At 39.5% G+C, this 25,251-nt stretch overlaps 1 protein-coding gene and 1 long non-coding RNA gene across 17 annotated transcripts in view; one reads left to right on the plus strand and one right to left on the minus strand.

The window, feature by feature from the left end:
• The first annotated feature begins 740 nt into the window (after positions 1 to 740).
• On the plus strand, positions 741 to 14,813 carry LOC144376700 (uncharacterized). Its single transcript, XR_013437185.1, has 2 exons — positions 741 to 959; positions 14,564 to 14,813. It is a non-coding gene; the product is annotated as an uncharacterized LOC144376700 (long non-coding RNA).
• Positions 14,814 to 18,142: 3,329 nt separating this feature from the next.
• Arb2a (ARB2 cotranscriptional regulator A) overlaps positions 18,143 to 25,251 on the minus strand; it is a 446,980-nt gene continuing 439,871 nt past the window's right edge. For all 16 annotated transcript variants that reach the window (XM_078044944.1, XM_040273170.2, XM_040273175.2 and 13 more), the window contains one exon: positions 18,143 to 21,173. In XM_078044944.1, coding sequence (XP_077901070.1) covers positions 21,031 to 21,173 — 143 coding nt within the window. In that variant the 3' untranslated portion in view covers positions 18,143 to 21,030. The remainder of the gene's footprint in view (positions 21,174 to 25,251) is intronic.

The raw sequence follows: 25,251 nt of genomic DNA on the forward strand, positions 1-25,251 counted from the left end.
TTTAAAACTTCCCTCCGAAAGAGGGAACTCTTTTTTTTTTCTTTTCTCTCTCAAAGTGTACTATGCTTGTTGAAACTCCAAGCTTAAATGAGAGAAAATACTCTGAAAACATTTTGCCATTTCTTCTTGTGGTGCAGAGAGGTAGATGTTTATGTTTGGCTCACATACACATGTAAAGCTGGTACTTCTAGAGATTTCTGGAACATGGCAACCAGAGGTTGCTTAAGCTTTTATTTCTCTTCTATTTTCTTTTGTTTTACTATAAGATAAAATTAACATCCTGATTATTACTTTATCACTTTTCATTGTTTTCAAATAAAGTATGTCTTTCAAAATCACATAAGATCTAATTTTGTATTAACCATCAGAAAAAGTTAATTTTAAGATACACTCACTATTCTAAGAAACATTTTCAAATTATACTCACTCATGTAGTTTTAATCATCTTCATACCTATTTTGGGGGTGTCTTTCCACCTTTTCTCACAGAGTAAATATATAAGCCCTTTGCTCTCCTAGATACTGTTCCTTGAACTCCATTAAACTAGGCAGATAGTTTTACACTGGAGTGTACAAATTATCCCATGTTGACAGATGTTTGTCACTTAGTAACTTCTTTCCAAGTTTTCTCCCCCTCCCCTAAGCCTTCTTTCCAGCTTGCTTTGTTGTTTTAAAATATGCATGTCTCTCACTGGAATGCCAGTCACGAGTGCAAACTTTGTGTCCAACCTCCCACATGAAATGATCCTTTTAGAGGGAACTCGATATGTCTCAATCTGCACTTCACTCAAAGCCTCTGGGTACCGGCCACTCACTCACTGGTTCTGGCTCCAAAATAACTCAGCAGAAACAAGTTTCCAACAAAAAATCCCCTCGAATGTCTCCCAGGGAAGAAATATAGCTCCTATAATTAAAGGAGGCAACGGCCAGAGGGGGAATGCAGCCGGCAGCCAAAAAAAAGTAAGAGCTTTATTTATTTGCTGATTGAACTTGGGTTGTCATGACCAGCAGGTTTATCCACACTGGCAAGTGCTGGAGGCTTGTACTATGCATGTACAGGAGGGAGAAAAGGGAAGGAAAGGAAGGGGAAGGGGAGGATGACATGGAATAGGAAGAATAAAAAAGACCAGGCCAACTTTGGGACAGAGAAAATGATGTAGAGAAATTTCCTAGCCCTGGTAAAAACTTATAGCTAAGGATATGGGGTGGGGGCTCAGAGGTGATGAGGGATAATTATAGTAAACCCTTAAATGTGGGGGTATCATCAATTTAAAAAGAGGACTATTTTCACTAGAAAAGTAATGTGACAGCAGGAAAATTATTAGCTGTGCTGTGTGTGGCAAATCGGTGTGTGGGGGGTGGAATTATGGAGGAAGAAGGAAAGAAGTTCCAGGACTCAAAGAGAAAATGTCAGGGAGCCAGGAGTCATCCACTCTCTTTGGCAAAACTTGCCTAGGAAGTGTGGATGTGACATCTACTCTAGGAGACATCATCTTTGCACCTTATTTTAATTAGTTTTATCTCTAAGAGCTGATTCTGGCATTAGAACCACTTATAGGACAATTTGGCTCCCAGGATGAAGAACACCTCCCAACCTCTTGGACCACCCCCCAAAAGGTGGTTATAAGTTTCAAAACAGAAGGGGTACAGCTCAGTCTGGGCAGCTCATTTCTATTAAAAAGGCAAACTTTAGCACTGATGAAAAACAGATGAATTTTTCTCCCTCTCTCTGAAACAGTTACTCTCTTTTACTGATGTGAAGTGACGTCAGCGATGCCTGCCCTATCCCCTTGGAGAGAAGGGAGAGAGGAGGAGGGGATGGAACAAGGGAGCTGGAAGAAAAAGCTAGAGAAAAAGAGAAAGAGGAGCTGAGAGAAGGAAATGAGGGGTGGGGGAATGAGGATGAATATCCTACGTTTTGGGCCAAAATTCCACAAAGAGTGGGCAAAACAATGATTTAGAAGCCAGTGATTGATAGGACACCTTTCCCTACTCTCACTCGATCTACATATTCTAACATATGGAAAGCTTACAGGCCCTGTGCACTTATAGAAGCCGATAATGCATTAGCTCTCAGCAATATTTACAGCACCACTTTTAATACACACCAGATGGTTCGCGACTGTGCCGCCTCAGCCAGCTCACTTCTCGATTTTACTCGGCGGCACTTTGTTGCAATTACGCTCCATGCTGAGACCAATTTTATTGGTGACCTATTTTTCATATTTGCAGCATTTTATGTTAAAAACCTCCTCTCTGGCCTTTCTGTAAAAGGGCAGCGCTCAGGAAGGGAGAGCTTAGGAGGACAGCGGTGCTGTGGGGCTGTCTAGGTAGTTATTAATATTTATCACGATGTTACATACCTCGGGTTTAAGTGAGTAAACCCGATAGACATAAGTACTTTGGTCATTATGTTTGTTCACTCACCCCCTGTTTGTCAGACCCCCATGGACTGTCTACACGGCGCGCTTGCCTCAGAGTCAATACATCGGACCATAAATATTGTATTCCATTAATTATCACGCCACTGGCTTATCCTGGGCGCCGGCTCCTCGAGCGACACAGGGCAAATGAGGACGCTTCCTGAGCATATTTCTAGGCTGGGAACCCCGCTGAAATCACCGCGGTGCTTGGGAATTCCTAGAGCCTGAACGCCTGGCTCAACCCGGGCTGGGCCTGGGGCCGGCTGCTGGGAAGGAGGGGCGGCGGAGAAGGCCTGACGCCTCCAGGAGCGCTCAGTACCTGTTATCTTGCTACGCAGAAGGCCACAGGGAGAATCCCATTTGGCACGCCGGGAAAGGCTTTCAACTTTATCTCCCGCCATGTAAATATCCCCGAGTGCCCGACTGAGGGACTTTGTTTTGCACTGAACAATATAAATATCCTATTTGCTACAATGCAGGTGTGCTCTTCTCACACACACACACACACACACACACACACACACACACACATGCGCGCGCGCTTACGCGCACACACACAACACACAAACACACACACCTCTTTCTCTCATAGCGACTCTTTATATCCCCCTCCCCTGGTTAAAAAAAAACCCCACAGATGTTTACTTTATTGATATAACCTATACCATGGTTAGGCTGAGAATAATATGCCTCAACTAACAGTCATTTAGCAAATAATAGAGGCGTTCTGGATGCTTTCCAACGTTACACATGTACTTGGTCATAAAATGATACGTGAAAAAATTAACATCTGCTTTCCTAAAATAAAGTGTGCCAAGTAGCTTTTTATGAATGCTTTTCTCATTTTAAAAAGAAATATGGACAGATAAACTGACACCCAGATGTATAGCATATTTATAATGGTCTTAGGATTTAAAGGTAGCTATTCATTGCACAAGCGATTTAAAAACTGACGTTTTAAAAGCTCCTTAACCCTAGACATCTTTGAATCCTGAAGAGGCTTCCAAATTTTATTATTTAAAGAGGAATTTACTGTAATTTAATTGCATATCAAGGCAGAAGTATGTGAAATCGGTGCACTGCAGCTTCAGCTCAAGAGAAATTCCAACTCGCCTTTTATTTACCTAATTTCTCAGCAAGGTTCCCAGGCCCTTAAGAAGGCAGAGCTGGAAAGTTTAGTTGGGCTCTTTTTTGTTGTTGTTTAATTCCACTATTAGGAAATGAGGCCTACCTTTGAATTATTTCATTAGGATTTGGCCTTTTGGGGGAAGGGGTGGGAACCATAATCATTAGTGGCTTTTTATTATTTCTACAATAAATGGCTAGATTCTTTGTTGAATAAGCTGCTTGAATGTTTTGCAGATGTTCCACTTAGACCAAATCTGACCCCCTATTTCCTCCCGAATAAGTCCCTTAAACTCTCCCACCAGTCCATTTTCTGGAGAGCATCCTCCCCCACCCTAGCAAGTTTATAAGTGTAGGACATATTCTTTAGAAATTTCCACCTAACTACGTACGCTCACACACACATACAATCACTTTACACACACACATTCCCACCCACTGAGCCTCTGAGCGTGGCAGAAGATGGGGGGGGAGAGAGAGAGAGAGAAGAGAAGAGAGGAGAGAGAGAGAGAGAGAGAGAGAGAGAGAGAGAGAAACTAGTGAGGCGGAATGGAAAGGAGGGGGGAAGTCAGCTCAGTGGTTACACTCCTGTGCTGAGGCGCGCCCTCCACTGGGCCCCTAGCCCTCGCCCTTTGTGCCTTTGGTTTGAAACATTGGAGGTGGCCCAGGTTCGTTTCCTCCAAAAGAGCTGAGAATCTTGGTTTGCCAAATGCTTGGGGGCATCGTCCCAAAGTGTTTCGGGGCCGTCCGGTGAGCAGAGGCAAAGCCGAGGTGGCCGGGTCATCACCTTGGCGCACCCCTCCCGCCGCACCGCCCCCACCTCTGCAGCCGCGCGTGGGGCTCGGGGGGCTTAACAAAGGGCTCCGCGGGGGCTCCGGGCGCGGCCACGTGACGGGCCCGAGCGCTGCGTCGCGGTCCCGCAGTGGGGAGGGGCGGCCAGCCCAGGATACCGGGTGGCTTCTTGACATAAAAAGAACTGCCCGGCCTCGGGCGGGCCGCGCCGGGCAGCGCTCTGCCAGGATGAGAAGTACTTGTCTGGCTCCGCGTTGGAGAAGCCGCACCTCTCATCTCTCCAGCTCTTACTTGAAAAAGCTCTCGGAAGAAACTGTGTGTGTGCGGGGAGGGCCGCAGGGTGGGCCGGGGCCGGGCTGCGAGGCTGAGGGGGGCCGGCTTGTGGGTGGATGGGGAGGAGGTTGAAGAAACGGCTCCTTTCTGAATGACAGGACCCCTTTTCAAAGGGCAAACGGGGAGGGGGGAACTCCTAATATGAATAGGAGAATTTTCAGTGTTTCCCAGTTACTTCCCCTCCCCCTTGTAGATATTTTCCTTTCTTTTTTTTTCTCATTTTTTCCTTTTCTTTTCTTTCATCTGCCCCCCCCTTTTCTTTCCTTTTTGGTTAGATTTGAAGTGCGTGCGCAAGCATGTGTTGATGTGTTTTCAAGAGAGTGATCCCTTAACTTCCAAAAAATCATTTTGGGGTTGGAAAAATTATTGAATCATATTAACGTGTTTTGTGGACTCACTGATCAGAGTGGATAAGGCAACGGAGAATCAAGCTTTCAGATAAGAATCTTTAAAGATGGTATGCTTACAGAGGAAAGGAAGTGAATATCTTAGAAAGTTCTCCCTCTTACCAATAAAACCCATCACATTTTTACCTCTTACTAGAAAAGATACAGTGTCCTCATTTCCTCATTCAAAAGTTTCTAGATTAATATTAAGTGCCTCTGTGAGAAAACAAGAGGGGTGAGCTTGTCTCACATAGGTGTGTGTGTGTGTGTGTGTGTGTGTGTGTGTTTTAAGCCTGCTTTCATATAATTTAACCTTAGAAACACTTTTATCATCTCCATTCTCGACCTTTTTTTTTTTTTTAATTGAAGGATCATGCCTTAGGAGAAAACCTTCTTGTAGAACAGATGTAAACCCACAGTACCAGTTGTTTGTTGTTGTTGTTGTTGTTATCATGATTATGATGGATATTATGTCATCCCCTCCTTTTTGCACTTGATCTGATGAGAGAACTTTTTTTTAAAGAGTGTGAAATGAAGGACACAAAGACAATATATCAATGAAAAGAAGAAAGTGGCCCTTTTAATGGGAGCTAAAGAAAACCCAAATGTAGATGAAGTGTACCGTAAAAGCTGCTTCAAAGTCTATCTTAATTCCCTTGGGCTCAGTCTTCATGAACATGTGGTAATTGGGGGTTCTGCAGGGAGGTAAGGCAGCCACCGGGTGAGGAGTTACACAGCGATGCCCTGTCGTGTAGTTCCAGATAACATTTTAACTGAGAACTTGGAGATGCTACAGAACCCAGATTTAGCTACCCATCCCCAACACTTCCTGCCCATTAATTTTTCCCATTCCTTGGTCACTTTGCTTACTAGGGGAACTCATCCTGTGTCCCACCTCACCAGCCCGCAACTCAGCAGGTCGGTATATGCTGGGCCATATTCTAAGGTTTTTACTATTATTTTGTGATCAACTCTGGTTAATTTTTTATTTATTTTTAGACCTCAGTCCTTTTGGATCACAGAAGTCCCCACAAGTAACACAGCAATAAATCTGAACAAAAATAAGACAGATTTCCTCATCGATGTGTAATAAAGTTAAAGGACATTGTTTTGTCAGACAAGCGCTAAGTAGAAAATAAATCTCAGAGTCTGGGGAAACAAAACGGAGCGCTGCTGGCATGTGTGTAAATTTACTTTTAAAAGCAATAAATCAATGTTAAATTAAACAGCTGGGTACCCTGTCTAGGAGAAGATTCCATGTTAAAGAAGACCTTGATGGGAGAAATGAGCTACTTAACAAGACTCACATATACATCCAAAGTTAGATTTTTATTGCAATTCAGAAGCAAGAATAACCTGGAAACTTTTCCTCTGAACTTTAGACAGGAAGAGGGCAAGGAGAGGAAGTTAGAATTTTATCTACTGTCCATCCTGAGGTTTTTGTACTTGTTTTCAGGCACATGGAGAGAAGATTTTATAGAAATGTTTTAGATGTTTTCTAAATTGTCAGTTAAGATCCAGAGTCCTTTATTTATTGACTAAGGTTTGTTGGGTGGGTTGTGATTTTCGTTGATTTTTTTTTCTGTAAATACTATAACCTGTGCAGATGCTTTAATGAGCTTATTGAGTGTATTCTTATCTGATGGTTCTTTTATTCGTCATGTGGTTGTTTTGGACAGTAAATAACATAGTAAAAAAAATAAAGAGAAATGTTATTTCATATCTATTATAAATATTCTCATTGAGAAACAAACCTGAGATTGAGCAGCATTTAAAGCTAATTGAAATATTTTAATATTTTATTTTTAAAGTTTTTTTAACATAGTTCTTTACAGGAAAAAATTGTAGTAGATGAGGGCAGAGGAGGGAGAGAGAACAATAGAAAACCCAAGCGCTGGCTCTGTTCTAAAAACAATGTGAATCAATGAGCTATTACAGAGGCAATATTCAATAGCAGGAAAATAGGAGTAATTTAAGATTAACACATACATACAATGCATTTTTCCAGCTTTAAAATGAAATTCCAGTAAGATTAATAGTTCTTTAGAAAGCAGAAATATTATTGAGATCAACTTTCTTATTCTTTTGAATTCAGATTGACTGATTTAAAAGAAAAATGTGGGGCACTTGCCTATACAGAAAGCAGATTATTCTTTACTTTCTTCATATCGAAACCCAGAAGCTTTATTTTGTAGTTATATTGTTAACCCACTTCCAAAGAATATTCATTTAATTAGGTAACATCATTAAAACTTTAAAAATGGAAAAAGTGTTGTTTAGCCCTTTGAGCTATAAACTAACAGGGGTATTTGGCAGCATCCTAACTACCTTTGACTTTCTTTCAGCCAAAAGAAATATCAAAGACTAGGTTGCCTGGAGAAGAATAAAGTTATACTGTTTATATTTAGGAGACAGCTTTCAGTTTCCATGACCATTCATGGCTTGTTAAGTAAATCTCTGTCTTATGCCACTCAGAGATAGCTCAGAGTGCCTGTCGGGAGCAGTCTGGGCAGCCTTATAAACTCAGAATGACTTCTCAACCTCTGCTAGGTTTTCCCGGCAATGCGCTTTCCTCTGCGCTGAAACCCTGGGAGCTGTATCAGCCCAAGGTGAGCTTTTCAGTCTCCGATCTTTTCCTCATCTGGATAGGAGGTGCAGGGCTAGTTAGACAAAGGGCTGATTTTGGGGAGGAGGGAGGGAGAAGATGGAGAGGCCGCCTGTTCTAATTAAAAACAATAAGCAATCCTGTGAGGAGCTGTCCTTTAGCCTTTGCTTGAGGCAGAAACAGTCCTTCTCACCTTAGTAGTTAAGTTTGTTTGAATTGGCCACTGGGTTCAAGAGCAGAAACTTGCAGGTAGCACTGGGCTTAGGTGAGATTGGTCTGGTGGTTAAATCGCAGCAAGTGCATCTGCAAATCCCAGTTTGCCTCCCTATCCGCTGGTCTCTCGGTGCATAGTGCTTCACTCAGGCACATTTTGATTCTAACTTTGCTTGCTAGATGGCGCTCGGTGTCTCAGGACCTTTCATTTCAGAATTAAAGTGGCTTTTTAGCACTGTTGTTCTGAAGTAGTTTGTGAGCATTTGATTAGCACAGTGCTGGTAATTTTATTGCCCTTGCTTTCTTTTGACTCAGGTAATATCCAGGAGGGAGCTGCCCATCTTAATCAATATAATAAAAAAATTCAAGGAAATTCTGCACCTGAATGTAGGGCACATTTATGGCTCAATTACTCGTTGTGATACATTTAAAAAGACATGTTAACTTTTCCTCCATTAATCTGACTGAGGTTTTTAGGAAAAAGATAAATTAGCAGGTCCAGATGAATATTTACAATCCTGGAGATTTACCAACAGTGTCCTCCACCCACTCCTATCACTACTCCCCATTTCCATTTCAGGATGAAGTAAGCTGATCTTAGGGAAATTTTTTACTTTCATTTGTCATTATGGGATATCATTAGTTGATTTTTTAAAGAGTGTTGTGATTTATCTAAGCACCAAATACTAAAAATTCATGTCCATGTTTTAGTATTTTAATAAAAGTCACCACAAGTTTTGTTTAACATGAAGGGTGATTTGTGAATTCAAATATGCATTTATTTTAACCACTAAATGATTCTCTTCAGATAGTTAAGACACTTTTTAGAAACTCCTTTGTGTTGAAACACAAAGAAGGAAAATCAATAGTTCTAAGTTTCTGATGGGAAAAATTAAGATGAATCAAAAGGACCTGAACATTGTTTTGTGGAATGAAGATGTCATTTTCACAGCACACAGTACTCTCATATCATTGTCCTTTAAAGAATGGGTTGCAGGTGAGGGAAGGCAATGATTGCAAATGAAAGACAAAAATCTCTTTATAGACATTTTAACAACACTTTAACAAAGGGGAGTTAAACTTGTTAGTTGTTTTTAGGATTTTGGGAACTAACTGTATAGAAATGTTCTACCTTTGGGAACACTCAGCTGGGTGGCTTGGAAACCTTTTGTTAAATCTTGGCTGTTTCAGTGAAGAACCCCGCAAAGTTTCTCTCTAGGTGTTAGGCTGAAACTAGCAGGCGCTGAAAACCTAAAGAGGAAAATTTACAACTTGATCAGCCCCAGCCACACACCAAAAAACCTGCTACTGGTGCAAACATATGTTCCAGATTAAGTTAAGCAAATGGCTTCTCTCTCTCTCTCTCTCTCTCTCTCTCTCTCTCTCTCTCTCTCTCTCTTCCTCTCCTCTCCTCTCCTCTCCTCTCCTCTCCTCTCCTCTCCTCTCCTCTCCTCTTCTCTCCCCTCTCTCCTCTATTGTTCAGGGTTGAAAGTTGATCATAAAAATTTGAAGTGTGTTCTGTGCTGTGCTTCCAGTGGACCACAGATTCTCAAATGCTTAAAGCCCGCCCCCCATCATTTATTCAAGAGATTTGATATATTTTACCTTGTTGAGATTCTAGTTTAGAATCCTCTACAAACTGAATCCAGTTAGATATTACTTTCCAGGAATACTTGTAGCTTTAAAAGTTGACTAAACTGAAAACTGGGTTCATTCTCTCTCATGTTAAACTACTAAATAGCTAAAGTGTAATTCAGTTGTTGTAATGGTTTGCCTTTTTCTTTGCACACCTAGTAAATTTAAAGGGCAGATATTAAACTGCAGAATTTATTCTAAATTTCTTTTAAAGTTTCATTCACTGGAGGAGTAGGTGATTTTTTTCACAGCATGAGACAAAAAAAAAAAAAAAAGAAGTATTACCAAAGTCTTTAATTATGTCAGGAAAGACTGAAATCATGGTGTTTCTTTTAATGGGGGTAACTGTCTTTTGCCACCTCTCTGTGGTCATCCAGCCTTGTCCCAACTCGATTATTTGAAGACCAGTTTGGCTACTAAGATGTCAGGCAAAGAAGTTTAGAGTTAACTCCCCACTCCTCAAGATAGCTCCTGGGGCAAGTAGCAGAAGAGGGAGCCAGGTGTCAGACACCTCTGGTGCTTTCCTAAGCAAGAACATTCAGGGGGAGTTTGAAGTCATTTCCTTAACCTCGCATTCAAATGATCATTCTGCAGAATTTAACCAAAACTGTCCTTGTTGGAATTTGGTAGTTAGGGGTTTCACCTCTCCCTTCCTCAAGGGATCTTGGAAAATGTTTAGAAGTTACTAATTTCTAAGAAGCTAAATAAAGAAGTTCTTTTATAATGTATGAAGTACACACTTTAACTAAATAGGTAGTGTATATCTGATGACATATAGACAAGAGACAAAGAAAGTTATTTTTAAAGAATTTGAAGGGGAAAATGGATAGAACAGCATCAATCTTACAGAAAAGTAGGGTTGGAGTTAAAAGAAACTTGGATAATTTTTAAAAATGGTCTTCTATGCTTCTATGTTTTAGGATAATTTAAAGCTCCATGCAACCCATGCAGGCAGTGAGTAAACGAAGCAAGAGAAGGTCCTCTTGAGAGATCTGACCATTTTTGACTTAGTATACCTAAAGTGAGCTTTTCAAACTTCTTAATACTTTTCTCTGGCAAAAAATGGTCCTGAAATATCAATTATTATTTTAAATTAGAAACTCGTAGACCTAAGTCATCCTGAAACTAGATCGGAAATACACTTTTCTTTAAAGTAAGAAATTCCCGATTAATCAAATAAAGATCTTAACTACTCCTTCCCTCCCCCAGACATGAGAGAAAGAGATCCCCCAAAACCCAGATTGAGAACAAAATCTAGGTGTCCAGGAGTTCAGTAAATGCTATCTACTCAGATCCGCACAATTCCCCTGCCACTTGACAGAGATGACACCACACTCCTGTCCTTCACTGCACCTGATTCCCTTTTCTGACTCTTGAACTCCAGAAGGTTAGAATAAAATATTTATTTAAAAAATGAAAGTTCAGTTTATGGAGTGGGTTCCTGAAAAAATACACAAACCAAACACAAGCCAACATATGGAGATATTTCAGCAGCGGGTTCAGAAAGTGGGAGGTGCACCCTAGCTTAGAATATGACTATCTCCAAGCCACTATTATTCAACAGGTCCCCTTTGCGACCCTGAACACTTAAGCTGCCAAACTGCATTACCCTAAGTTGAGTTTCCCCCAGTTTTCCTAGGAGGGTCCTGTCGCTCTTTTAAATAGCTCCTGGTGTGGCCGAATTTCTCTGGTAGTATGGATTTGTGTTAGTATTTGAACAAAACGACTCTTGATGCTGAAAGAATGACCAAATCATGAGGGAAAATTATCTTAGAGGAGAAAGAGCTCAGCAGTGACTTGCAAACTAGGAAAGGGCCAAAAGTTTGTGTAAGTGGTGCTGTATGAGAAAATATGTTTATGGCTGTTCAAAGAAAACAAATTAAATTGGATCAGTGAAGGACTTACTTAAATATTTGTATGTCTTAAGAGATGGGAGAACTAAATTGCTGCTAAATTGCTGCTAAACAGAGAAACTCATTGAAAATTTTTTACTGTAATACCATGCCAAATAGAAAATAGTTTTATCCTGAAATGAATCACAATCCATGTTATTATACAGAAACAATTTTTAAATCAGTTTATCGAGTGTGTCTCACAGGAAAGAAACACCTTTAAGACACGAGGGTCTTCTCCTTTTCATTTATTCTTCACCCTTTCTAGAAAAGTTTGGATTAAGTTGTTCGAAACTATTTTTGTACAATCGATCTTTAATAGAAATTTGGTTGGAACCTGTTCTAAACGTAGAATTTTCGTTCCTAAAGTGATTCGAGAGGGCAAGGGTGGCTAGAACAAGGTCCTGGTAGGAGGAGAGATTTCACTTAAAGCCGAACAAATGAGGCGATATTCCATACAGCAAGGTGCAATTCGAAATCTTTAAAAACTCATCTTGTCTTAGGAGTGGCGACTTCAATGTTGCTAGGGAGACCACGCAATGGAAAAGATACCACGAGAAAGTGATCTTCCTTTATTGTACTTTGCTTAAGGCGACAGTAAAAGAGAAAGTCAAACAGGGAGATGTGCGGAAAAGCACAGCTAGGAGTTGAGGTCTGCAAAGGAGAAGAGGTGATGGATACTGAGCCAGTCGCGCCCCCTTTTTGGTGCTGTCAAATAAGTTGCTGTCAGGCTTTTTAGCGCGCGGCCGGCGGGGCGCCTGCTGCCGAGCCGCCTCTCTCGGGGCGGTAATTAACCAGTGCCTGGGCTCACGGAGCTAGTCCGACAGCTCCAGCCACAGGCAGAACCATGGCACCAAGGGCCGGGTAGGTCTGGACGCACATCTTCTGGAACGCAGATCTGTCGCGACCGAGATCAAGAGCCGGGGGAGAGTGAGCTCTTGGTTACAGAAATCAGAGTCGGCACAGATCTGGATGGATAAGGGGTGGTGGTGAAAAGTTTGTGGAAGAAAAGTTAGGGTTAGGGAAGGGAAGACCCTTACCAGAGAAATGACTGAGAGCGGCGCTCATTTCAGGGTAGACTTAGATGCTAATTTGGGGAGATACGCAGGCAAATTGTGTGTCAATTCTGGGCGCTCTGATTAACACCGGGCACGGAGCGTGCAAGACTCTCCACCCACAAATGCATCTTCTTTAAACCTACTGTCGTTTTAGGCTCTGATCCTAAGATTTTAGCAGCCAGTTTCCTATAAGGGGGGAGTGGTCGCAGAGAGGAATCTGGCGAGGCCTGAACTTTGGGGTTCTGGCCAAGGGGAGAGGGAAGGGGGCGCGCTGGGCGCTGTCCATGGTGCTGGGAAGAGCGCGGCTTCAACTCGCTTCACTTCGCTGTCCTCAACTGTAGCTCAGGTGTAAAAAGGGGTAAGGGACACCAACTCGTGCGGCTAGGATTTTTCTTCTCTCCGCAAGTGTAGAAATACGAATGTAGCCGTACAATTTAAACAGTGCTCTAGGAGGGTTCTGCTCTTTCTCAGTCATTTCAGCTTAAACAGCAATGTTAACTGATCCTTAAAGTGTTCCATATTTCAAAGTAATGCAATCAGCAATCGCTGATATACAACATAAAGTGGAAAGAGGAAAGAAACAAAAAGACGTTTTGAGACTTGAAACGTACTCCCAATTAAGTTTTTCCCCAGATTTAATAGGAAATAAAAGCCGAGTGTGACTTAACCTGCTAAATAACATGAGTTTATTGAGAAACTTATGAATATACATATAGTATGTTATATATTGTATTTCACCTTAATAATTCTGTAAAGTCCACATTTGCTAAAGGCTATAGTTGTATATCTGTCACCAAAAATGAAATGAGCAATTTACCTCTTGTAGTGTGTGTATATACATTAGAAATGGCTATGACTTCATTGTGAGTTCTAAAACAGTACTCTAACAACTGCATTAAAACACACACACACACACACACACACACACACACACACATTTGATTCTTTAAAAGACCAGTAACCAGAAAGAAAGCAGGATAAAGATTTTTAAAAAAAATTTGAAAGCTAGGTATGGGACTACAGAGAAACATAACCTACTTAGTAAGCAGTCATACTTTTGTGAAACACACACACACACACACACACACACACATACATGTCATGTGACAAACAAGTAGGCTATTAGCTATGGTCAAACCAGAAATGAGAAAAATAGGAAAAGAGTTGATTTTAATTGTTTTAATCACGAAAATCTTACTTAGCCTCAACAATTTGAATCCATGTGACAATGAAGAAAGAAGAGGATGTAAATTCAAACAGCTGACACAATGATCAGCAGCAACTGACAGCATTTCATCTGATATTTGATATCAAGCACTAGATCAATATTTGTAAGATCAATGCAATTTTAATGGTTTTCTTTCAAAACTGTATGAAAGCCAAATTGTGACACTCTGTGCTAGGGTTATTTTTAGAGCTGGTTATTCCAGGGGATGATATTAAGTAATTTACTGAAGCAAAAGCAAAAACAAAAGCAAAAAACAAACCCACAAAAAAACCCACAACAAAACCGCCACAACAACCATCAATATTTCTTCAGTTGATAAATCCTGATTATCTAAGTACCCAGAAAAGGTGTGAACATTTATTGGAAAAAAGCCATTTATTTGATTGTGGTTTTAAAAAGGGAGAAGAAAATAAACCTTGGAAAATTATTTGGAGAAACATGAAGATGAACTGGATCAGAGTTGTCTTTTTCAGAAACAATGGAATTAGGTGGTACTTGAGCAATAAGAAATGAAAATGATAAAAGGGAAACCTAGGCCTTTTAGGTATAGGGTCAATCCCCTCATCTGTAGAATTCAGTGGAAAATAACAGATTTTTTTTTTTTTTCATTTCTGGCAGAGTCGAAAACTGAGAGCTCTTTCTGAAACTCTAAGCAATATTCCCACAAAGGTCAAATAGAGGCAAATAAAGTAAATAGGCATGACTATTGTCTATTATTTTCCTTAGAAGAATTTATGCTTTAAAAAATAAAATGCAATCCATCGAACTCAGAGACACATAGTTTCTAAATCTATAGTTAAACTTTGATTCATTTGCTTACCAAGTCATTTTGATAAAAAATGCTGAACTTTGATTTACTTATTTGTTTTTACAGATTCAATTTTGAGGAATTTTCACCTAGAGGAATCCAAGACCTTCAGTTCCAACAGCATTTCTGGTCAGGTAGAGGATGGGGGGAGAGTGTCAGAGAGAATGTAACTAGGTGAACGTTTCAATAATAACAGTAACAAAGGTGAGGTGTGGTGATCCTGACAAGTAGAAGATTTTTTGATTATAAAACCAAGTAAATGTCTAATTTGTAATTCAACTTTATTAAAACTTGGGAGAAATTCTTTTCCTTTTCACTTGAAATAACAGTATCATTCAAGGAAATTTCTGGTATCTGATCTAAAAGACTTTTCATTCATTTTTAGAGAATAAAATACTTCAAAACTATGTGATTCTTAAATTTTCCCTCAAATGTTTCTTTTTCCTGTTTTGTTGGATGACAGTAAACTGCCTGATGAAAAAACTGACAAATCCCTTCAAATAAAAGGCACTTGCAGTATATGCTCTTAAATGAAATTCACATCTAAGTACTTTTGAAGAATTAAATCATACTTGTAGTGTATTTCTCAAGAATGTAGGTAAAGACATAGTTTCTAGGATTTTAATAACTCCATGAAAAGTCACTGTCTGTGTCTCTGTGCTCTATTGTATTTCAGATTTGGCAGACTGCCTACAAACTAAAGACATCAACAGTTTAAATCAATTTTTTTCTTTAATGAAATAAAGCCAACCTTACATACAAATAGAGCTTACATACAAAGAGTATTTATAGATGCAAATGAACTTGAGATATTTAAAAAATATTGAATACAATGCCTTGCAGATTTTGAACATGAAAGACTTATTTAACGGAAAATATGTTTACAAACATTCATGGTGACCAACACATACTGTGTTACAGGCACCGAATAGACATACCATACACATACAGTTTATGCTGTCTGTATATTTCAGGTGGAGTGTAGGAATGGATGTCTGTATCCCATGGATGGATATCTATGTATGTGAGACATATACATATATGTACCTATAGACATTTTTTATTATGTGTTTTTTAAAAAACCTGAGTTGTTTTATAAAGTGAACTTTATAGTCAATGATAGTTGCTTGGACTTCCATTTTGGCTAATCATAATTTGACCAATAACTTTTCCTAAAAGCATGAAGGGCAATATTAAGAATTTAAAAGTGCACCAAAAAATGTTCCTCTTAAGCCACTTTTGAAGTAATGCTAGTGAGTCTACGGTCCAGATCTACATGTTAATCTCTAGTTTTGCCTTCAAACAGAATTCAGTTACAAAGAACTTGGAAAGATTTTGAATCTATTCAGGAGAGGAAAACTCTTTAATTTTCTGAGGAGTAAAAACTCCCCAAGAAACTTCATATAGCTTCTTAGATTTTGCTTAGCATACGTGATAAAACATTGATTGTTGCAGTTTGGTGACCCATGAAATTTGGGGGTTAGTTTTCTCTTCAGACCAGAGCATATAATTATGCAAATAAAGAGCTGTCACTGATCTAGTGAAATACTCACAAACACATGCACTCTGAAATTGGACAGAAAAGTGAAAATGGTTGGTGATGTGATGGTGCCATGGTTTGTTTTCCTGCCAAGTTTCTATCCAAGTTCATTATTCAAATTGTAAACTTTAAAAAGAGACATATCATTCTTGGGGTGTTGGTTGTCTTTTCATTTCAGATTCTTTGTATTGGTACTGCAGGCTGGTCACAAAGTACAGTTCAACATTATTTTACCTATGATAGTTTTCCATATCACCCAATGTAATTGCCAAAGAAAAAGCTGAATCATCTGGGGGAAAAATGCAGGACTTCTTTATATTTCTTTCTAAAACATATTTCATGTGTTTTAAACAGAACCCAATCCCAACAATACAGAGAATATAGTGAAAGGTTTTCCACAAATCTCAAAGCAAATGATTGGGAAAAGTTGCCTGGAAGGTCTCATGGATTAAGCCAAATTTCCATTTTGAACCTTTTTACATTCAAGGGGAAAATATTGGTCACACTGTGATGTCCACTTAATGGTCAAACTTTTAGGACAGCTTTCTTCTATCTAGCAATTCTTTAACCTCTGTGGCTCATTTACAGTTATTACTCCTATAAAACCTTTGTTCTAAGAATTAGAGTTCTTCAATGTAATATGCACTTTGGCATTGAGGTCTGAGGTCTCTCAATTCCAAAGTTAACATTGAACAGGCTGTTGCATAATTTTAGATGTCATGGAGAGTTCCACTGATGAAATCTGAGAAGGCTCATGTCAGACCACTGACTGCTAAAGACATCACTACATGAAAGATCAGTGGTGTGAAACTTTAAAAACATCGATCCAAATGAATCAATTAAATCAACATTCATCCTTCCTAAGTGTGAGGTTTAAAACTATCATTGTTGCTTTTTTTTAACCGTACATAGATTTTGAGATAAATGCTGGAATGCTTTGATGACTACTTCTGTTCTTGAATCTCCACTAATCGACTTTGTGCTATTTCCCTCTTTTCAACATCTTCCACTTGGTGTACATTCTTTACTTTAGTACAGTGCATGACAGTTTTAAATCTAAAACCGCCTAACAAAGCTGATACTTTAGGTAGGGTAGCTTTCAGCTTTGTGAAGTGTTGATTAAAAACCCTTTCCCAGACTCAAACTGATCTTTTTGGAGATTAATAGAATATTAGATAAAAGGAAGACGAACAATTCAAGAGACTCCCACTCAGTCATTCTATACAAGGAAGGAAGGAAGGAAAGTATTCAATTTTTGAAAGGGAGTACCTCCTGGAGTCTTTTATTTTATATTATTACAGCCCCTAATAAGTAATCATAAAATCACATTACCCCCCCACCCCCCACCCCTGCCACCCATATTTCAAAGATGAGACTCTCTCACATTTATTTAAAGACATTTTCCCCCACAGTGTCAGGGGGAAAGTTTTTGAGAAAATTTTACACTTACTGTAATAGTAATCTTTCTTAAATGAATTAGGAGTGCAGCTACCAACAGGAACCTATCAGTTTACAGTAAAAACTACAATTATAACAAGACACACACATACATGTGTCCACATAATCCAGAGAAACATAAAATAAATTCTAACTTATTAGCAGTGATAACATAGTTAACATATCTTTTCACCCACACTCTCTTAAACGAGTTACAGGTTTTAGGGAAGGAATAGCTATGAAACAAATGTAAACAAGTCAGTTTCAAACTGGACATAGTATATCAAGGACTCACATATAGGAGTTTAGAAGCAATTTAATCTCCCCAGACTCCCTTTGGAAAACACATTTATTTGCAGTATATTAAATTTTACTTTATAAAACAACAGTTTGATGATGCATTATTCAAATTTTATTACTAAAGTTATATTTTAGATAGTAAGAACTAATGACTTAAAAAATGTTACTTTTGTGAATAGTGCTAACCAAATTGTGACTCTACTAAAGTTAGGATATTACCTTACAGCAACAATCATAGTAAAAACAAGTACCTATAAGGTTTAAAATATTGATGAATTCTGTTCCATCATTCCTTTTATGTTTCAGTTTAAAAACCTCTACACAGCTGGTGAATAAAGGAACTCTGAGCAAGAATAATACACTGCTGCTTGTTGAGAAAAACTTTTTATTTAAAAATGGTGAACAGAAATATATAATATATAGGAAATGCCTGTGCCTTACCTTTTTTTTGACATATCAACAAGAATGCAACCCGACTGAAGCACAAGGCAGAAATATGAGAAAAGAATAATTATGACAAGTTGATGGTCTCCCTTTCAAATATCCATGAAGATTTTTAATGACTGTATGGTTAGGTACCTTTAGAAAGTTGCAAAGCTTAGGTGGCTTTTAAGTTTTGACAGGACTATTTTGAATCTTACATTATCAACAACTCCTTTTCCATCCACTTGCTCTACATACTAAGTATGTAATTAAAATAAAGACTCTATATCTTTACTTTAAATCTCTGTTCACCTAAAATACCCAAGGGCACCAAAATGGGGAGAAGATCAGAGCAGAAACACTGTTAACACTGGCCACCCGTAAGCAGGCGGCTACTACCAACTGCTATTGTTACTGCAGGAAAATTGAATTGACAATATTACTACACTTTATACCAACAGAGCCATAATCAACAGGTTAAAGAATCCTACATTATAAACAAGGAATCTGATCAGTAATCAGTAGGTGGTCTGGAATGGTTTGCCTAGCTCTCTCTGGGTTGCTACAGCTCAGATCCACAAGTAGAAATTACATTTACACAACTTAAGTTTGCAAATATCTCTCTATAGATAGTTAAACAAAGCTTTACAATCCAGTAGTTTTAAAGTATTAAAGGCAATTAAACAGTGATTTTTCTCTAGTTACAAGTAAAGATTTTTTAAAAAAGAGGTGAGAAAATTGGAGAGAAGGAATAGGAGTCTTTTGGTTTATAAATTGAGCATATTTACTTTGCTTTAATTCAGCTGCAGAAGCTTCGCAAATTTAGCATTGCACAAGTGTTGGTTTTTTTAAAATGCTACAAAATTAGTTTCTTGTGAACATTTTCATATACTGAAAACACCACACAATTTGTAACACTTGGAAAAATATATTCAATTCACATCAATTCTCAAATCCTCTCACTGGAAGATACCATTATTTTACAGTCCACCATTACTTCTAAAATCGGAAAGATCAGATAAAAAAGGGTCAGTACCACAGACCAATGTGCTTGACATTGTTGAGATTACATTTTAAACCACCCAGAAGCTGTATAAAATGCCATTTTGATTTTTCCTCTTATGTTGTTTCTGCTTAAATAACATCAAAAGATACAGACACAACCACTGAAAAAAGATCACTTTAGTTTGCCATCATTGAAACTATAGAACTAATGAATGTGCTTGTATTCCAAACACAGCATGAAATATTATTCAGGTTTTAAAATTTGCTGCAATTGATACATAATATAAAAAATTTATCCATGAGGTGACTGATTTCAGGTTATTTTTTTTCTGAGGCATTAAAGAGTGCTAAGTCATTTTGGGTACATTTTATCATGTCCTCAAATAAGGCAGGCATATTAGTTGTTGCATATGCTTTTAAAAAGGATGGAAAATATTAATTTCAGAACCTCATCTATTACAATCTTCACTAGATAATTAAAGTCAAGTAATTAAAAAATTAATGTTAATTTTTAATATTTTAAATTGAAAGTCAGAAAAATCTTAACTTATTTTATTCCTTATATTTCAGAGTTGGCCAATCTTAACTTTATTAAAATACTTAATTGTTGGAACTGTAGGGTAAACCCCTACAGAGGAAGTGGAGTACTAAAAATTATGCCACTGGGCCAAGAGGAGAAAATCTTTCACAATAAATCTCTCTTTCCCCATTGGAGAAGAAAACAGAAAGAATCATTTTAGCCCTTCTTAGCCTTTCAGAAGGAAAAGGCTCCAGAGTAGAGTTTTATTTTCCTGATGATAATAAAAAATTCTATCTGTAAAAGGACCTAGCTCAGGAAAACTCTAAGTAGATCACTCTAGTAAGGATTAACAACAACAAAGACAACCACCACCACCACCTTTCTCCACAGCTGACTTAAGAAGCAGAACTTAAGTGTGTTATCTAAATCACAATACCACTCAATACACATTACATATATAAAAGTAAAGTCAATCCTAATCAGAAAGCTGGAAATTCCATTGAAAATTAGACCTTTCCCACCTATACTTAAAAGATCTGCTCATTATGTTTTGGTTTAAGTGGTCTCTTCTGAAATTAGAGACTGTAAAAGTCTCACATTCAACTTGTAAGGATTTTCAGCAGTAAAGCAGATTCGGTACTTTAATAGATTTTTTATGCAAAGATTTTCTTCTCGAAATGAAAATAGATCGTTAGGAAGAGAACAATTTGCACTCCCAAAACTACATGGTACATCATGGCATTCATGTTCTGAATTTAAATTTGGCAATGGGCGGCACTTTCTAAGGGGGGGGGCATAATATGCCCTTGAGGAAAAACTTAGTTAAAATGAAAAGTTTGAAGTCTAGAATAAAAGCTTGCTCCTCTCAGAGCGGGAAAAACGGACATGATTAGGGGGTGGGCGGGTGAAGAAAGCAGCGGCTGCGCTGCAGCGGGCGGTAGGACCGCGCAGACGCCGCTCGCCCCGCAGCGCCCGCGCGGGCTCCGTCAGGGCAATTAGAGCAGCGCCGGCCGCGCCAGGCAGGGCGCTGTCAGCCTTAATCTGCGCGCTGACGGGCAGCGCGAAGCCCGAGCTCAGCCCGCAGGAAGCACGACCAGTGAACCCATATTGCTTTGACAGTTGCACTCATCTAGAAATAATGCAAAACGCTATTTAGATGTATATATCACGACCCTGTGCTCTAGGAAGAAAACAATCTAATGAGGGGCTGGGAGTCTGCTCCCCGACAGCAAGCAGTTAGGCGACGTGTGGATGCATGCTCCAGAGTGGTTCCTTGGCTTCCCCTCCCCCGTCTCGCTCGCTCTCCTCTTACAGCTCTTCGTGCTTTATTCGGTGGGAGCGTCGCGTCAGAGTCGGCTTGAGGGAACTGGTCTTTGCCTCAGAGGCTTCGGTAAAGAATTTGAAAATAGACGGGAAGCTCTTCCAGGAAGTTAGCTCGTGACGGTCGGTGCCTGCCGAAAAACACAGATTCAGTTACGAAGTGGTCAAGCTCGCGGTCGGGCGCAGGTTGGGGCGGCGACCGCCAGGCAGCCGAGGCACCCGGCGGTCCTCCGCGCGTCCAGCCCGAGCCCTGCGCTGACACGCGTTCGCCCCCGGAGCCAGGGTCCCCGCAGCCCTCGGAGCCCCGCGCCGCCCCCTCGTGGGCGCGCTTCTCAAGCTGGCTACCCGGGGGAGGCGAGGCACCGCGCGGCGCGGCGGCTCCAGGGAGTACCTACACCTGAGGGCTTACTTTGCCCCACCCCAGGGCTCAGTGGGACGCGGACTTCCGCGGGGTCTCAGGGTGCGAAGCCCCAGGGGCCTCCGGCCGACTGCGGCCCGAGTCCCCATCACGTCTCCGACGCGGGAATGCGGTCGGGACCTGCCTCACGGGTTGCCCGAGGCGCGGCCGGGAAGCCCGTGGCCTAAACCCCTCCAGGCCAATCGAGGAGCTCGGCGGAAGGGCCACTCCCTCTCTTGCCTGGCAGCCACCTACTTCCCCAGGCTCCGCGCGCACTGGTTTCCCCTGTGAGCTGGATCCCGCTTCCACACCCGCCCCAGAGCACCCAAGCGTTTTTGCTTCCCAAGGAAATTTAAAAAAAAAAAAAAAAAAGGGGGGGGGATTTTTCTTGCCTCTCCCAGAAGTTGTGATGTTATACATGATTGTCTTAGCGAGGTCACTGGGACAAAATCGTGAGGGTTGTTTTCATAAAGGACAAGATTCAAGAGACTATTCCTTGAAGTATCTTAGTGGGTGACATTTTTACGGTTTTAGGGGTAGACTTAGGATAACTTAAAAAATGTTTCAAAGCGGTAACTACTAAAATGGCATTTAGGCCTACTGATTTGTAAGGAGGAAATCGGAAAACATAGGTTAGTCGTCAGTTCTACAGGGTTATTTTATTTTACTACAGCTTCTTTCTATGGCTTTGATTTAATATTAATGTACACTGTTTTCCAAATCAAATCTACTTTCAGTTTGACACAGGCAGCAAATAACACTGATGCAGGCATGAGAATACATGAAGCAATAAGTTAATCTGGTTTTGACTAGTTGTGAAAGCTCATATCATTTAAACAATATTTTCATAACTGAACAATTTTTAAAATTCAAAAATAAAAATAAATACAAAGACTACCATAGAAATGAGTGAAAAGCTTTGAAACCGTTGAAATCTCTTCTTAGATCATTCAATTATGCAGAGATATTGCTTGGAAGTCTCCAAATTCAGGGCCTCTGTCTGATACTTTAACATTGTTAATGATAATTCTTTAGTCTGTAATAGTAGGTCATTGCTATGGTTACTCTACAATGGTGCAACACTTTGCTTTCCCCTTCAGCTATTCGCCGAGACCTGGTAACCACATTTGTTGCTTAGCAACAGTTTTGTGACAGTATCACAATCTGGGAGTTACAACAATAAGGATGCTATGGCTGCGGTCGGTCGGCCAGAGAGTAGGAAGCTACAATCTGTGCATGTGACTTAGCTGTGGGAACTGGCCTTGCCAGAGAACCCTTCTCTTCATAGTTGCTCTCACAGGGATGTTCTCATCTTATTCTCCTTGGCAGACTGGCCTTATGAACCTGCATTTGGAACTAAGATCCAATACTGAAGTCATACCCTCGAGAAACATCCCCCAACACTACTTGTATTCAGACTAAAAAATGAGGTCATTTCTCTATTTGCTTACTCATTTCAGGCACAATTCAATATTATTCAGTGGAAGGGAGGGATGAGTGTAGTTTTATCCTGGCAAATCCTAAAGTGCCTAACTGAATTCTGACAATTCTTAATAGAATTCTTGGGAAAAAATTATATATATGCTTGCCTGCATCAAAAGGTGTATAAAATTTCAAGTTCTTTAAAATGTATCCAGACATTATTATTATTATTATTATTATTATTATTATTGATTTATTCAAATGATAATCTTAAAGGAATTTTTAAATTTGGAGGCATTTATATTCTCCATATATTACTGACATGTGTACTTTAAATAAAATTTTGTGGATATATCTAGAAGGAGGCCCAGTTTCCAAGTAGGTTTATGAAATATCTTTTCTCTATAGCATCTGCAACTCCAATTTCATTTTAAAAACAACTACTAAAATGCACTTATAAAATATTTTAAAATCAGTTGTATTTCTTCCTTTTGACAGGCCATTCTCAGATATATAGTACATCACACACACACACACACACACACACACACACACTCAGAAAGAAAAAGGTGTTAATTGTCTTTTTCCCTACTAATTTCCCAAGCTTCTTGCTACATTTGGCATTTCCTCCTTAGTGATCACATTTACACCTGCTAGTGTTACCAACTATATGATCAATTTGTAAGCTTTCTCAGGGAACTCATCTCCTAATTCCTCCCACCCCTTGAAAACCAATTCAATTTATGAATCTAAAGAGACCTGAGGAGTCAATGGTCTAAAGCAATTTTAACACCTTTATTCTTTCCTGGTGACAATCTTTCTCTTTTCTTTTTTTGGTACTGGGGATTGAACTCAGGGGTACTCAACCACTGAGCCACAACCCAGCACTATTTATTTGTTTTATTTTATTTTTTGGTGTTAGGGATGGAACTCAGTGCCTTGTGCATGCAAGGCAAGCACTCTACCACTCAGCTATATCCCCAGCACTCTCGGCACTATTTTGTATTTTATTTAGAGTTAGGATCTCACTGAGTTGCTTAGCACCTGGCTTTTGTGGAGGCTGGCTTTGAACTCCTGTCTCAGGTGGGATTACAGGCATGTGCCACCATGCCAGGCTCCTGGTGACAATCTTTCTGAAGGATGAATAAATTTCCCTGTTGATAAAGTTCTCACAAAAGCTTTTTATTTTTAGTTTATGATGATTCCTTGCTTGTTTAGTCCTGGGCTGAAAAGACAAAAGTTACTGAAATAACTGAGTACCTGCGCTGACTCTCAACATTTACTCTTGTAATTTAAGAGTATAAATAATAAGGAAGAGGAAGGAAAGTTAATAGCAGCAAAGATAGTAAGCAAGGTAGGCCATCAACAAAATTATAGAGAATGGAGCAGGGGAGGGAAGATTTTCTTTAAACAAGTGTATGATGAAATTAATATTTTATATAAAACTTCTGAAAATTTGAAAGTGGATTTTTAATAATAATTGCATTTGGAAGTTGGATAACTGCATGTCTATTTTGGGGGCTGCATAGACACATTTCAAGATCATGTTGGGAGACCATTTTCAAAACTTCACTGACAATGTTCAATAAAAATATTTTCAATTTAATGTAAAAATCTACATAACAGTGAATGAAAACTTTTGAGAGTAGCTTTCTAGTACTTAAAAACTACATTGCTTTAGTCAGGTGTGGTAGTGCATACCTGTAATCCCAGCAGTTGGGGAGGCTGAGGTAGGAGTATCGTGAGTTCAAAGCCAGCCTCAGCACTGGGAAGGCACTAAGCAACTCAGTGAGACTTCTCTAAATAAAATACAAATAGGGTTGGGGATGTGGCTTAGTGGTGGAGTGTCCTGAGTTCAAGTCCTGGTACCCCCAAAACACATACATACACACACATACATAACACACACATACACACACACAAACACACACACACACACATTAGGAAGTAAAGACTGGTGGTTTTATTCCATAATATAGAAATACTTGGCCACTAAATTATCTATTCAAAAGGATATACAAGATTTAAGTCTGGGCCAATTAAAAAAAGCATCTAGGGCAGGTGCAGTGGCACATGCCTGCAATCCCAAGTACTCAGGAAGACGTCAAGTTCAAGGCCAGCAACCAACAACATAATGAGACCCTGTCTCCAAAAAAAAAAAAAAAAAAGGCGGGAGATGTAGCTTAGGGGTATAGTGCTTGTCTAGTATGTGTGAAGTCCTGGGTTTGACCCCTAGTGTGACACACACACACACACATCCATTTATTAATAAATTGCAATGATGTGGCAGTAAAGGGAAACTAGTTCACTCCACTTATCCCTAGTCATGTTTTGAAAGAGAACAATAGCTTTTCATTCAGAGCACAGTCTTTCCTTTAGCACAACATTAC

Source organism: Ictidomys tridecemlineatus, chromosome 1 (genome assembly GCF_052094955.1).
Source record: "Ictidomys tridecemlineatus isolate mIctTri1 chromosome 1, mIctTri1.hap1, whole genome shotgun sequence".
In the NCBI taxonomy this organism is placed as follows: domain Eukaryota; kingdom Metazoa; phylum Chordata; class Mammalia; order Rodentia; family Sciuridae; genus Ictidomys; species Ictidomys tridecemlineatus.